Source organism: Lepisosteus platostomus, chromosome 14 (genome assembly GCF_059453375.1).
Source record: "Lepisosteus platostomus isolate fLepPlt1 chromosome 14, fLepPlt1.hap1, whole genome shotgun sequence".
Lineage (NCBI taxonomy): Eukaryota > Metazoa > Chordata > Actinopteri > Semionotiformes > Lepisosteidae > Lepisosteus > Lepisosteus platostomus.
Window position 1 is genome coordinate 21,736,939 of NC_142624.1, and position 13,274 is coordinate 21,750,212.

At 38.4% G+C, this 13,274-nt stretch overlaps 1 protein-coding gene across 3 annotated transcripts in view; it reads left to right on the forward strand.

Annotated features, from left to right (window-relative positions):
* Positions 1 to 12,189, forward strand: part of itgb2 (integrin, beta 2) — a 39,481-nt gene extending 27,292 nt beyond the window's left edge. For all 3 annotated transcript variants that reach the window (XM_088604996.1, XM_088604994.1, XM_088604997.1), the window contains exons 10-16: positions 382 to 519; positions 1,493 to 1,683; positions 4,866 to 5,098; positions 5,179 to 5,398; positions 7,592 to 7,803; positions 9,111 to 9,277; positions 10,531 to 12,189. In XM_088604996.1, the coding sequence (XP_088461122.1) occupies positions 382 to 519; positions 1,493 to 1,683; positions 4,866 to 5,098; positions 5,179 to 5,398; positions 7,592 to 7,803; positions 9,111 to 9,277; positions 10,531 to 10,596 (1,227 nt within the window). In that variant the 3' untranslated portion in view covers positions 10,597 to 12,189. The remainder of the gene's footprint in view (positions 1 to 381; positions 520 to 1,492; positions 1,684 to 4,865; positions 5,099 to 5,178; positions 5,399 to 7,591; positions 7,804 to 9,110; positions 9,278 to 10,530) is intronic.
* The last annotated feature ends 1,085 nt before the right edge of the window (positions 12,190 to 13,274 follow it).

Sequence of the window (13,274 nt, forward strand, 5' to 3'; positions counted from 1 at the left end):
GTATTTTGGAGAACAAAATGGCATGTTATGCAAGCCACAACAGACTGCATTCAAATGAAACAACCAATTAATAACATCAAGATATCCCTTTGATATACAGAACTGCTGCTATACACTTCCCACTATTAACAGTTCTGTAATAAAAAATGTTTACTGCCATTTGTTTATGTTAGAAAATATGTTTTTAACTTTTTATCTGAAATTAAACAGTTTTATCTGAAATTAAAATTCTTAGTAAATTTACTGTACTGTGTATTTTCGGTCAGTTCAGGTTAATTAAAACACACTTCTAATCTAAATGCAGCAGATATAAAGACAAATTGCAAACCAAATGTAAACTAAAGGTTTCTTTATCAATAAACACATCTCCCTATTTTGCAGAGTCTTTCCTCAACTGTAATTCTAGAGCACAACCGACTACCAGAGAATGTTAAAGTCACATACAAATCAAAATGTAGTGATGGTTCAGTAGCAAGTGGGGACAGAGGAATTTGTAACAATGTGAAAATTAATGATGAGGTAAGAAAACATTTCCTCTTAAATGTGAAATGGGGTACGTGTAAAAAATAATAATTGGGTTTAGACTGTTTTCTTATCCAGATATGTATATTATAAAGTAAAGTGAATACAGTGTACAGTACAGTATATATAATATGTACAGTGTTACTGTATACATTATATACTAGAACACTGACCAACTGAGCAGGGGCACTCAGTAGTGCTTACCATCCATCCAGATATACATATTATTATAACAACTAAGTGTTAAGTGGTCCCAATATATCTGCTGACATCTGTGAACATCTGGTTGAATCAGTGTGTGGCTGCTAGAGATGGTCCAACTTAATCCTAGAGTATAATTAGTGTATTCATACTTTCTTGCATTATCTTCACATACCATTGTTAACTTTAGTTTATTAAGTGCCTACCAAGACTCAACTTTTGTCTGTTACTTTGCTTGGGAACTCCGAATCCTAATCCAGGAGGGCAAATGCAAGTTGGACTTGTAAACATTTTAGTAAGCTCATTGTTGACTTACTGTAATTGAATGAGTTTAGCAGTTTCTTCCAGTTGCTCAGATTCCAAGGCTTTAAAGAGATACAGAAAACCTGCAGATACGCCTGCCCTCCAGGACAAGGACTAGAGATAAATGACTTCGCTGTTTCTACAGAGAGCATTACCCATTCTAGAAGCTTGCTATCCCCTAAGACACAAAGAACGTTACAAATCTCTCTTGCATCACACCATGTACATCGGTGCAGCAACTCCACACTAACGAGGAGGGGTCTTGTTACATTCGTCTGATGAGGCTGCCAATTCCATCAGCCAGGCAAACAACTCTGCATGTCTTGTCTCTCTCCCACGTTTATTAAGCTTTAACCAAAGTGCTGAGGCATTTTTTCCTTCCAACACATCATTTCAGTTTACTGTTCTTCACTGTAATATTTGCATAAGAAAGAGTTTTTGACCTCGACCTCTGTTTTTGGCACAGATTATTTTTGAGGTGACAGTAACAGCAGAGAAATGCATAGAGCCCCAGTCCTTTGAGATCAGACCTCTGGGGTTCACAGAGACACTGACTGTGAAAATAGAAACACGCTGTAAGTGCGAATGTGATGAAGCCTTGGAAACTAACAGTCCATACTGCAGTGGGAGTGGATATATTAAATGCGGAATATGCGGGTAATTTTTTTTCTTGAATTTCATAAATCCAAAATGTAAAAGATTATTCAGCTTTACTTATTTACAGTATGTTAAATCTTTTTATATTTATGTTATATGTTTTATATTTTATCTTAATATATTATTATTATTATTATTATTATTATTATTATTATTATTATTATTATTATTATATTTTATGCTTTATGAAAAATCTAATAAAAAAACTAAAGATTAATTATTGAACTCTCAAAGAAAAACACATTATTTTACATACAAATAATGAGGCCATGTCATAATTCTGTCAGTAATTTTGACTGAAACTTTTTTCCATGTTACTAGTATGTAATCACACAGGTAGCTACAGTAGAACCTATGGAGTTTGTCATTCTAGCCAACATACTGTTATAAATATAGAGTACAGTGTTGCAGATGGGGTGGCCCATCTGAGCTGTCACAGCAGCAGAATTTGACCATTGCCCACTCAATATTACATGATGGGCATCTGCTACCCTCGTCTACATAAGAGACAGGTTTCTATTTATACTGCACACCCCTGACTTAATCAGACCCAGTAGCCTTGTGCTTCTCTGTGTTGATACACATTTAATGCAGCATCATTGACAGGCAATGACAACAACAAAACATACATAAAACAACAGAACATTATTTTCTGTGATGACCTACATTTTCTTTGTGGTTGGGGTCAATGAAGATAAGAGAAAAGAGATGGTAAAGAGGTTAGAAATTGATAGCATGATTGTTCCATTAAATGCTTGAATCATTCAGAGATACATTGATTTCATTTAAAATATATTTATATTTTATTTAAACTTTACCTTAGCTGTGATTCAATGATCATTTTTTTGTCTCACAATAATGTTTTCCTTTCATATTTCAGTCTGCCTGATTCTGGACTGTCCACTGCATTAAGACATTGCATTAGTAAAGTCAAATGATTGGGCCATCATTTGAAGCAGGGGGCACTTTAGGGGATCCATGCATCTTTTTTTTTTCCTCTTCATCCAATTCAATCATGGTTTGGGAGAGCCGGAGTCTAGCCCGGCAAGCAACAGGCACAGTCCATTGCAGGGCAACCACAGACACATACTGTACACATTCACATTCACACCAGGGCCAATTTTCCCAGAAGCCAATCAATGTACAATACCAGTACTGTATGTCTTTCTTCTGTGGGAAGAAACCGGAGCACCAAGATAAAATACAAACAAACAAGTGGAGAGCATACAAACTCCACACAGATATCTCCCCAGGAAATAAACAGGGCAACACCACCAACCTGATTTCCCTAAATGTCCAGTGTGTTGATCATTTGTGTCAAACCTGTTAGTCTCACTGAGAGGTTGAAAACCTTCACAAAATGTTTTTCCCTACTGTCATATACAGTGCCTTGCGAAAGTATTCGGCCCCCTTGAACTTTTCAACCTTTTGCCACATTTCAGGCTTCAAACATAAAGATATAAATTTTTTATTTTATGTGAAGAATCACCAACAAGTGGGACACAATTGTGAAGTGGAACGAAATCTATTGGATTTTTGAAACTTTTTTAACTAATAAAAAAATGAAAAGTGGGGCGTGCAAAATTATTCGGCCCCTTTACTTTCAGTGCAGCAAACTCACTCCAGAAGTTCAGCGAGGATCTCTGAATGATCCAATGTTGTCCTAAATGACTGATGGTGATAAATAGAATCCACCTGTGTGTAATCAAGTCTCTGTATAAATGCACCTGCTCTGTGATAGTCTCAAGGTTCTGTTGAAAGCGCAGAGAGCATCATGAAGACCAAGGAACACACCAGGCAGGTCCGTAATACTGTTGTGGAGAAGTTTAAAGCCGGATTTGGATACAAAAAGATTTCCCAAGCTTCAAACATCCCAAGGAGCACTGTGCAAGCGATCATCTTGAAATGGAAGGAGTATCAGACCACTGCAAATCTACCAAGACCTGGCCGTCCCTCTAAACTTTCAGCTCAGACAAGGAGAAGACTGATCAGAGATGCAGCCAAGAGGCCCATGATCACTCTGGATGAACTGCAGAGAACTACAGCTGAGGTGGGAGAGTCTGTCCATAGGACAACAATCAGTCTTACACTGCACAAATCTGGCCTTTATGGAAGAGTGGCAAGAAGAAAGCCATTTCTCAAAGATATCCATAAAAAGTCTCGTCTAAAGTTTGCCACAAGCCACCTGGGAGACACCCCAAACATGTGGAAGAAGGTGCTCTGGTCAGATGAAACCAAAATCGAACTTTTTGCCCACAATGCAAAACGATATGTTTGGCGTAAAAGCAACACCGCTCATCACCCTCAACACACCATCCCCACTGTCAAACATGGTGGTGGCAGCATCATGGTTTGGGCCTGCTTTTCTTCAGCAGGGACAGGGAAGATGGTTAAAATTGAGGGGAAGATGGATGCAGCCAAATACAGGACCATTCTGGATGAAAACCTGTTGGAGTCTGCAAAAGACCTGAAACTGGGACGGAGATTTATCTTCCAACAAGACAATGATCCCAAACATACAGCAAAATCTACAAAGGAATGGTTCACAAATAAACGTATCCAGGTGTTTGAATGGCCAAGTCAAAGTCCAGACCTGAATCCAATCGAGAATCTGTGGAAAGAGCTGAAAACTGCTGTTCACAAACGCTCTCCATCCAACCTCACTGAGCTCGAGCTGTTTTGCAAGGAAGAATGGGCAAGAATTTCAGTCTCTCGATGTGCAAAACTGATAGAGACATACCCCAAGCGACTTGCAGCTGTAATCGCAGCAAAAGGTGGCTCTACAAAGTATTAACGCAAGGGGGCCGAATAATTTTGCACGCCCCGCTTTTCATTTTTTTATTACTTAAAAAAGTTTCAAAAATCCAATAGATTTCGTTCCACTTCACAATTGTGTCCCACTTGTTGGTGATTCTTCACATAAAATAAAAAATTTATATCTTTATGTTTGAACCCTGAAATGTGGCAAAAGGTTGAAAAGTTCAAGGGGGCCGAATACTTTCGCAAGGCACTGTATATAGTTTCTTGAATATTAATTTCCATTTCTGCCTGTTGACAAGACAATATCACCACTGCTGACTGTGCAGTCCCAGTGATTTTGGAAACGCAGTGGCCAATGCTGTATTTTGCTCCCAAAATGGCGCTCCTTTCTACTGATCCAATCTCTTTTCTTTTTCCTAAAGATGCAATCAAGGTTTTAACGGCCAGAGGTGTGAGTGCAAAATCGGAGACAAGTCCGAGAGAGACCTGACCCAGGCTTGTCAGCGAGACAACGGCACCATCTGCTCGGGGTTCGGAGACTGCGTGTGCGGCATCTGCAACTGCCACGCGAGCGAAGACGGGCGAAAGATCTACGGGAAGTACTGCGAGTGCGACGACAGGAGCTGCGAGCTGCACGACGGCAAGATTTGCGGAGGTCAGGAAAACCATGTGAATTCGGGGCAGTTCAAAGAGTGTGCGATGCATTTGAATAATCATGCCATCCCCTGTCGGCAGGTCACGGAAAATGTGACTGCGGAAAGTGCATCTGCGACCCTAACTATGAAAGCAGCGCGTGCCAGTGCTTGAAATCTACTGAGAACTGCAAGAACTCCCGGGGGAATGTGTGCAGTGGCAGAGGCCGCTGTGAGTGCAACGTGTGCCAGTGCCAGGCAGGATACAAGACTCCCTATTGCGAAGAGTGCGCGGCCTGCCCGTCACCCTGCCCGAAATATGCGTAAGAACATCATAATATAAAACCTTGTACGATGGCACAAAGGCGCAGTGATTAACATTGCTGCCTCACAGCCTTTAGGCCCCTCTAGGTGATTTTTGCCTGGAGTTTTTATCTTCTCCCCATGTTCACATGGGTTTCCTCCCACAGTCCAAAGACATACTGTCATGGTAGGTTAATTGGCTTCTGGGATAATTGGCCCTGTTGTGAGTGTGGCATATCTGTGTTTACCCTGCGATGGACTGGCGTCCTGCCCAGGGCAAACCCCACCTTAGGCTTTTTGCTTGCTGAGGTAGCATGCTCTGGCTCCCCCGTGACCATGAATTCAATAAAACAGGTAAAAAAAAATGGATTAAAATTCTACAAGCAAAAGGTTAGTTGCAAAAACATGCTAGGTTGTTTCGGGACTGCAAAATGGTTTCTATTCTGACTATGAACCACTACAGAGTTAATTCCCAGCATTCAATGAACCATTTCCTAAACATAATCAATATGTAAATATAATACCATAAGTTAATTTATCAGAAAATGCACACACTTGAGGAGTACAAGTTTCTCAGAAAAAAATATTTACTTACAGTTTCTATTTATTTAAGTATATCTTAAAAACTGGGTAATATTTGTTGGGGATCCTGAAGTTACTAGGGATCCAAGAAAAGAAACAAAACTTAAAGAATTAAAAATACATTTAAAAATAAGTAGTTTCTGGAGTTTGAAGCTGTGGCATGAAATCCATGCTTTAAGCAATCTAGTCTTTTTGTAGTGACATTGCTATTGACTGTTGATTGTGCTTGTTTATGATTGTGCTAAGCCATTATTATAAAATCCATGTCTCAACTTATTTATTTTTTTAGGACATACAATGTGGTAAAATGTCCCTTTTATAGGTCAGAAGTATTCATCATCATTCAGTTCATGTGCTAAATTGTACGGTATCATAATGACTGAAAGTATCTTTTTCTGAAAAATAAAAATCATAGTGATCTCTGAATGCTTGCACTATGGCAAGAGACCTTTGGGATATGTTTTATTTCACAATTCCAGTGTCATGACAGTTGCTTGACAACAGTTGCTTGGTGACAGTTGCTTGCCGACAATTGCTTGATGACAATTCTTTGTAATAACATCAGCTTGCCAGCTATTTCCTCAACCAGGTGAATTAAATCCAATTGAAAGAGTTAAAGTATAGATACACCATCTTTTTAAACTCAGCATCTCAGAGAGTTAATCTGAACGAGCTGATGAATAGCCAAATAGTCCACACTTTGAATATCTTTTCTTTTAATGCTTACACTCAACATGGAAATTAAAATGGGACCATCACATACTTTTTGAAAAACCTGTCGATAAACAATTTTTACAAAAATAATGTGAAACACATCTAAGCTGTTCCCTTGATATATTTATGACACATTTGGTAGTCTACAAATTCAAGTAAATACCTGAAACATTCACTTGAATTTCACAAAATCACCTGAAGCTTTCATTTAACCAAGAGCAGATTTCCACCTGCTGTAGATTTGGAATACACAAAAACATTTCAGAAACATGAAAGTATATAGAATTCTTAGATATCTTCCTCACACCTTTCACTACAAGCCTGCCAAACCTCTTTCATCTTTATTAGTCTCTCCCAAAGGCTTGCAGAAACTCAGTTGCTTTTCTTCAACTTTTTACTATGACGATTAAAGATTTTCTAAACAAAGGTCAAGAAAGGGCGGACAGTTTTGAAAACGTTTTCCACATGAAACAATTGTCACAGGTAAATTGAGAGCACCACCCATGGACAGAATGCTTTACCCATCCATTCGGTGGACTGGAGCCTATCCTGGCAAGCAAGCGGCGAACCGCAGGATACACTCTGGCCAAGATGCCAATTCTAAGCAGGGCACACACAGATACCCTATCAGTATGTCTCTGGGCTGTGGGAGGAGACGGAGGCACCAGGAGGAAACACACACAAGTACAAGGAGAACATACAAACACCACAAAGATAGCAACCCAGGAATCAAACTCAGGGCTCCAGCCATGCAACACCAAATATGGATATTTTATCTACAAATACTTATTGTCACCAAAGCTTTCCTAGAACTGTTTTGGGGAATATTGGTCACATGTGACTTTTTAATATAAACTTTGAAGGTGTCAATGTAGAGTATAGAATACAGTATTTACCTTTTACTTTTATGCTTTCAGACCTTGTATTGAATGTCTGGGGTTCAACACTGGCCCATTCAGTAAGAATTGCAGTGAGTCATGTAAGAATATCATCAAACATCAGATAAAGGAGGATGTGGGAACTAAGAAGGTTTGCAAAGAAAAAGACACCGAAAACTGCTGGATGATCTTCATAATGAAGGAACTTGATGGCCAGAATATGTATGAAGCCTTGATCAAAAAGGAAAGAGGTGAGATATTTGATATTGTAAAAACTGTTATATGAGATACAGTATGTGTTTCATTCTGTTCACAGGAAAAAGTTGCCAAAAACTGAAGAAACCAATATTATCATTAGCAAAGAACCCAGCTCTAACTAAATGTGTTCACTGTGTATTCATTTAGTATTGCCAAAACCAAAGGGACATTAATGAAGACAGACAAAAATGTTCAAAATAGAAATAATCTTTATTTGTTTTTAATATACTTTGTTCTTTAGTATTTCTATTAAGAAATATGATTTGATCAAATTATCCTAAATCTTGTGTAGTACAGTATATGTGTTGTAACCCTGGATCCAAAACATCTGCACAGGCCAGATATACTGTATGTGAAAGTCTAAAAGGTTACTAGATGAAAAACCTTTCTCCTGACACAAGGCATCCCTCTTGAGAACTCAGTGTAGAGATATCACCTTAACAGGCTCATTATACACTTTAAAGTGTGTGTTATGCTTGGGAGAGCAAGAGCTTGCAGTCTTTAGTCTCTTAGTCCATAATGTCCAGGATATTTAAACCCTGCTCTGCCACTGATCTAGTGCTCTGCCATTGAGAGACCTTCTGACAACAGTAGTGCACTTTGCAACACTAGTCTGTGTCTCAAAAGCATACTCTGCCTCAATCCTTCCTGAAAGACTCTCTGTCTGTCCTGGACTTGTTCTGCCAGTCTTCAGCCACCTACTGACACAAGCACCGGACCAGTGGCACAATTCCCTGCCTATAATCCTATGTTGTAGCTCAGCCACCATGTCCACATCTATCCTGTTAGTTGCGCTCACCTCCTTGTCTTATGTGATCCTGATCTCCATCTTGCTTCCAGAATCTCCTCCTGTCTTCGTCGTGCTTTGCCAGTCTCAATGCGCTGACCTACTTCAGCTATCTTCACCTGCCTTATCTCCTCCTAGAGTCCTGCTTTTGGGTTCTCCAATCTGTCAGAAAGACAATGCTTTTGGGTTCTCCGAACTGTCAGAAGAAGTTCCATGTCATGTGCTAAATATAAAAGCTTTGAAGTTAGAAAATAGTTTTTGTGTGTGGAATGAAAGGTAGCTGAGGCTTAAAATTATAAAATGAAGGTCACTATGTACACTCACAGAAAGTACATTATAGGCAGTCAAAGTGTGAATGTCTGTTATCTCCAGTCACTGATGAATCAGACGTACAGTAGGCAGCAGTAAAGGTAATGAAGCTATAGTATACACAAATTACAAAGGGAAAGATTGGTCAAAAGAACTTCAGAATGTTGCATATAAAGGGCCTTTGTCAATCCTCTCATGTTTCAGAATGTCCTGAGCCACCCAACATTGCTGCCATTGTGGGGGGTACGGTAGCTGGAGTAGCCCTCATTGGCTTTGCACTGCTGCTCATCTGGAAACTGATAACATCTTGGATGGACCTGAAGGAATATCAAAAATTTGAAAAAGAAAAGCAGAAGCAGAAATGGAGTAATGTAAGTAATTTTACTTCTTAACTGTTGTGATTCATATATTTATGTTTTCAGAGTTTGTCTAACGCATTCACTGGAGTTGTAATTCAGTACATTGACCTGAAGGGAAAATGCACTTGAAAACAGTAGTTATACCACATTTTTTGGGCATCATTTCAATATCAGTCAAACTACACAGGCTCTTCAGGAGAAACGAATCAAATGATGGCTACCTAAAGCAGCAAATTAAAGTAGTAAAGTATGCAAATAAAGCACACAAAATACATGACTTTCATATAGCAACTGAACTGTATTTTTTCACTTCTTTCATGGACAATGTCTGTAATGTTGAAAATATGTTTTACAGCAGAATGTCACAAGATGGTGGCCTTGATTCTGACCACAAAATCCACAAAATGTCTTGTCCGAAACCTTTGAAGGCTTCTCAAGGCAGTTCAACCAAAACTCTCTATCGGATACCATTATTCCGTTGTGGAGTGCAGTTCTCTACAGAATGCAACTCTGATATTTTGTATCCCATTTTTGATGGCCTGTGCCCCATCTATATACACTCTAATGTGTTATCAGTAGCTCACAAATGGTTAGCCAACAATTTTCTATTTCAATATATACAGTGAAAAAAATATAGGCATACCTGTGCATTTGTTGGTGTCCTGGGTGATAGCTCTTAAGACAGACATCTGGTTTGTCTTCACCACTTGCTTTGAAGTTCATTTGACCTGGCCTGAGCTCAATTTCTGCTTTTCTTACTTTAGTACAATTGTTTTTGTTACTGTGGTACAATTTCCCCACCATTGGGCACTGTGAATCATACTCACCACAGTTTTACGGACATTCATATACTGTAGTTATATCCCTGCTCATTCTGATGTACAAGGGCAACCAGCCATAATGAAATGTTAAAACACGATTAGTTCTGACCTATATATCATATGAGTAACATGGATATACAACAGCTGTTTCAGATTGTTCTATACCTTTTGTTCTTTTCACAAATTTTTGAAATAACACGTCTTACACTATTATCAAAGAAAGGGAGCCTATTCTGATACATTAAGTAACATTGTATGATTTTTGAGAATGAATCAGGGTACGTTGTGCTTTAGTTTTGTTTGTGACATTTCTTGCAATGTGTCATATTTTGTAGGATATATTTTGATCTTTTATTTTTTAGAGCCCCCATTTAAAGTCTGAACAGAATGCCAGCAAGTAATGATATTTTTCATTAATCCTGTCTTGTTTTATTCTCTTAACAGGCTGATAATCCACTTTTCAAGGGTGCCACCACAACTGTAATGAACCCCAATTTCTCTGGTGAATGAACGTTTACATAATGTTATTACAAAAAGAAACTACATAATTAATTACAAAAGAATGGTTCTTTTTTATTCTTTAAACTATTCGAAACTTAAATAATATACAGTAATATACTGTTGTATTTGCAGTGCTACCACTGAATGATAAATTCGTAAGATTTTAATTTGGGCCAATTAAAAATTTACATCTAGCACATAGCAGCTGTAAGATGGTGCATCAGTTTAACACCATTATAGTCTAATACAATAAAATGTTTAAAAAATAAAGATCAGAATTATACTTATTTATGTATAAATAACATCTTCACAAATTGTTTTTGGTTATTCCAAGTTAAATGTTTGCTTACTTATTATAAACATACAAAGCATCATTGCACTGTAATTGGGTTTTATGCTTGCATATTATTTTGGAATATAATATTATATTGTTTAATCTCTGAATTACGTGGAGTGTTTTAGCATTTTTTCTCATATGAATGCTACCTTATGTTATGCCTGTACAGATTCTGAAAATGCATCATGCATGCATAGCATCAGTCCAGAGTGCACCATACATTTTGAATTATCCTCTAGTCTATGAGTACCAGTGCATGCGTCACCAGTCTGATCTCCATTCCTGATAAATTGATAGCAGTATGCAAAAAAAATAATCAAAGCACACGTCCTATGAATGTAATTCTTAGTTTCACAACTCTAGTCTCCTGAGGGTTCTGGATTTTACCTAACCAACCTCCTGATTGCTGAGGTATATTGAAACTTTAATTGAACTATTTTCTTTATGTGCTATGGTAGCTATAAACTTGTTAATATTTTTCTAATTCATTATAAATACACATGGGGGGAATTACATTGTACAAAAACCACCATAATAATTAAGCATCCACACTTCTGTAGGGATCCAACTCCTATAAATCCTGACATATACAGCATACAGAAAGTGTGCATTTTAAAGAAGTGAAATTTGGAATTGGGTGGAACAGAAGCTAGAAAAGCAGGACTGAAAAGCTACTCTATATTTCCGATGAATTGTGGCACAGAAGTGACCCACTGCCTTCTGTTTCCAGCTTTGTTTCACCTAGTAATTGCATTTGTCTAGCAGCAGCACAAAAATGAGGGGGCCTCGTTTTATTTAGAATTAAGTCTATTAAAGTTTAGGATTAGTACTTAATGAAAAGAACATGAAAATGTTACAAACAAGCTGATTGATTGCTCGTGGCTTCCTAGAATCTCTCCCAGCCAATGAAGGATTTCAGAATATCAATTTGTACTAAAGAGGGCAGGGTAGATTGTTTCAGATTCTTGTACCCATTTGCGTTATGAGCATTGGAATTCAAAAACTGTCAGTATATAGACATTTCCAGAATAACTTGCATTTTCTAAATCATTTAAGGGCATGAGCTTAATGTTGATTCTTGGTGTTTGTTGAATAATTCTGCAATGTAAATGTAGGCCACTACGTAGATTCTGAGAGAGCAACGGTATTTCAATTTAAAGTTTTTTTTTTGTAAAATGCCATAAAGTTGTGTTCACACTGAAATAAATTTTGTAAAATGCTATAAAGTTGTGTTCACACTGAAATAAATTACATATGAAAATGTATAGTGTATTTTCTATATTTAACAACAATACATCTATCTTTCCATTTTGTAATAATGCTTTATTTAATAGGCAACAGGCACAAGGCAGGAAACATCCACAGACACAGAGACACACGTACTCATACCAGGGCCAGTTTTTCCAGAAGCTAATTAACCTACCATTATGTCTTTGGAAATCTTCAACCAGTGCTGTCATTTTCTCAGCCAGGCCGGTTAAAACCAAAGTATTAAGTAAGTTTTCCCTTTACATTAGGCTGCATGTTTTGTCGTTACTGGGATTTGTCAAAACTTCTGAAAGGTTTTGTGGAGAATGACTCATGGACATTTTATCCCTTCTAAATCTACATTGAACTACACTGCTACATTGAACTCTGTAGCTCTTTCATAGTTCATGGCCTCTCGATGACATCTTTCACCAGTTTCCTGCTTTCAAGTTGTCAATTTGGAGGGACAGCCCACTCTAATAATAATAATAATAATAATTGCTTACACTTATATAGCGCTTTTCTGGACACTCCACTCAAAGCACTTTACAGGTAATGGGGACTCCCATCCACCACCACCAATGTGCAGCATCCACCTGGATGATGCGACGGCAGCCATAGTGCGCCAGATTGGTAAGGGCCAATGGGAAATTTGGCCAGGACGCCAGGGTTACACCCCTACTCTTTTCGAGAATTTTTAATGACCACAGAGAGTCAGGACCTCGGTTTTATGTCTCATCCGCAGGAAGGCACCTGTTTACAGTAAAGTGTCCCCGTCACTATACTGGGGTATTAGGACCCACATAGACCGCAGGGTGAGCACTCCCTGCTGGCTCCACTAACACCTCTTCCAGCAGCAACCTTAGTTTTTCCCAGGAGGTCTCCCATCCAGGTACTGACCAGGCTCACACCTGCTTAGCTTCAGTGGGTTCCCAGTTGTGAGTTGCAGGGTGATATGGCTGCTGGCACTCTAGGCCATGTCTTGGTGGTGCAGTATGGCTTCCATGTTTTAAAGATTGACTTCACTGCACACACAGGGACATTCAGTGTCTTTGAAATTTGTATGCCCTTCTCCTGAACTTTGCTCCTTCAAAGTTGAATT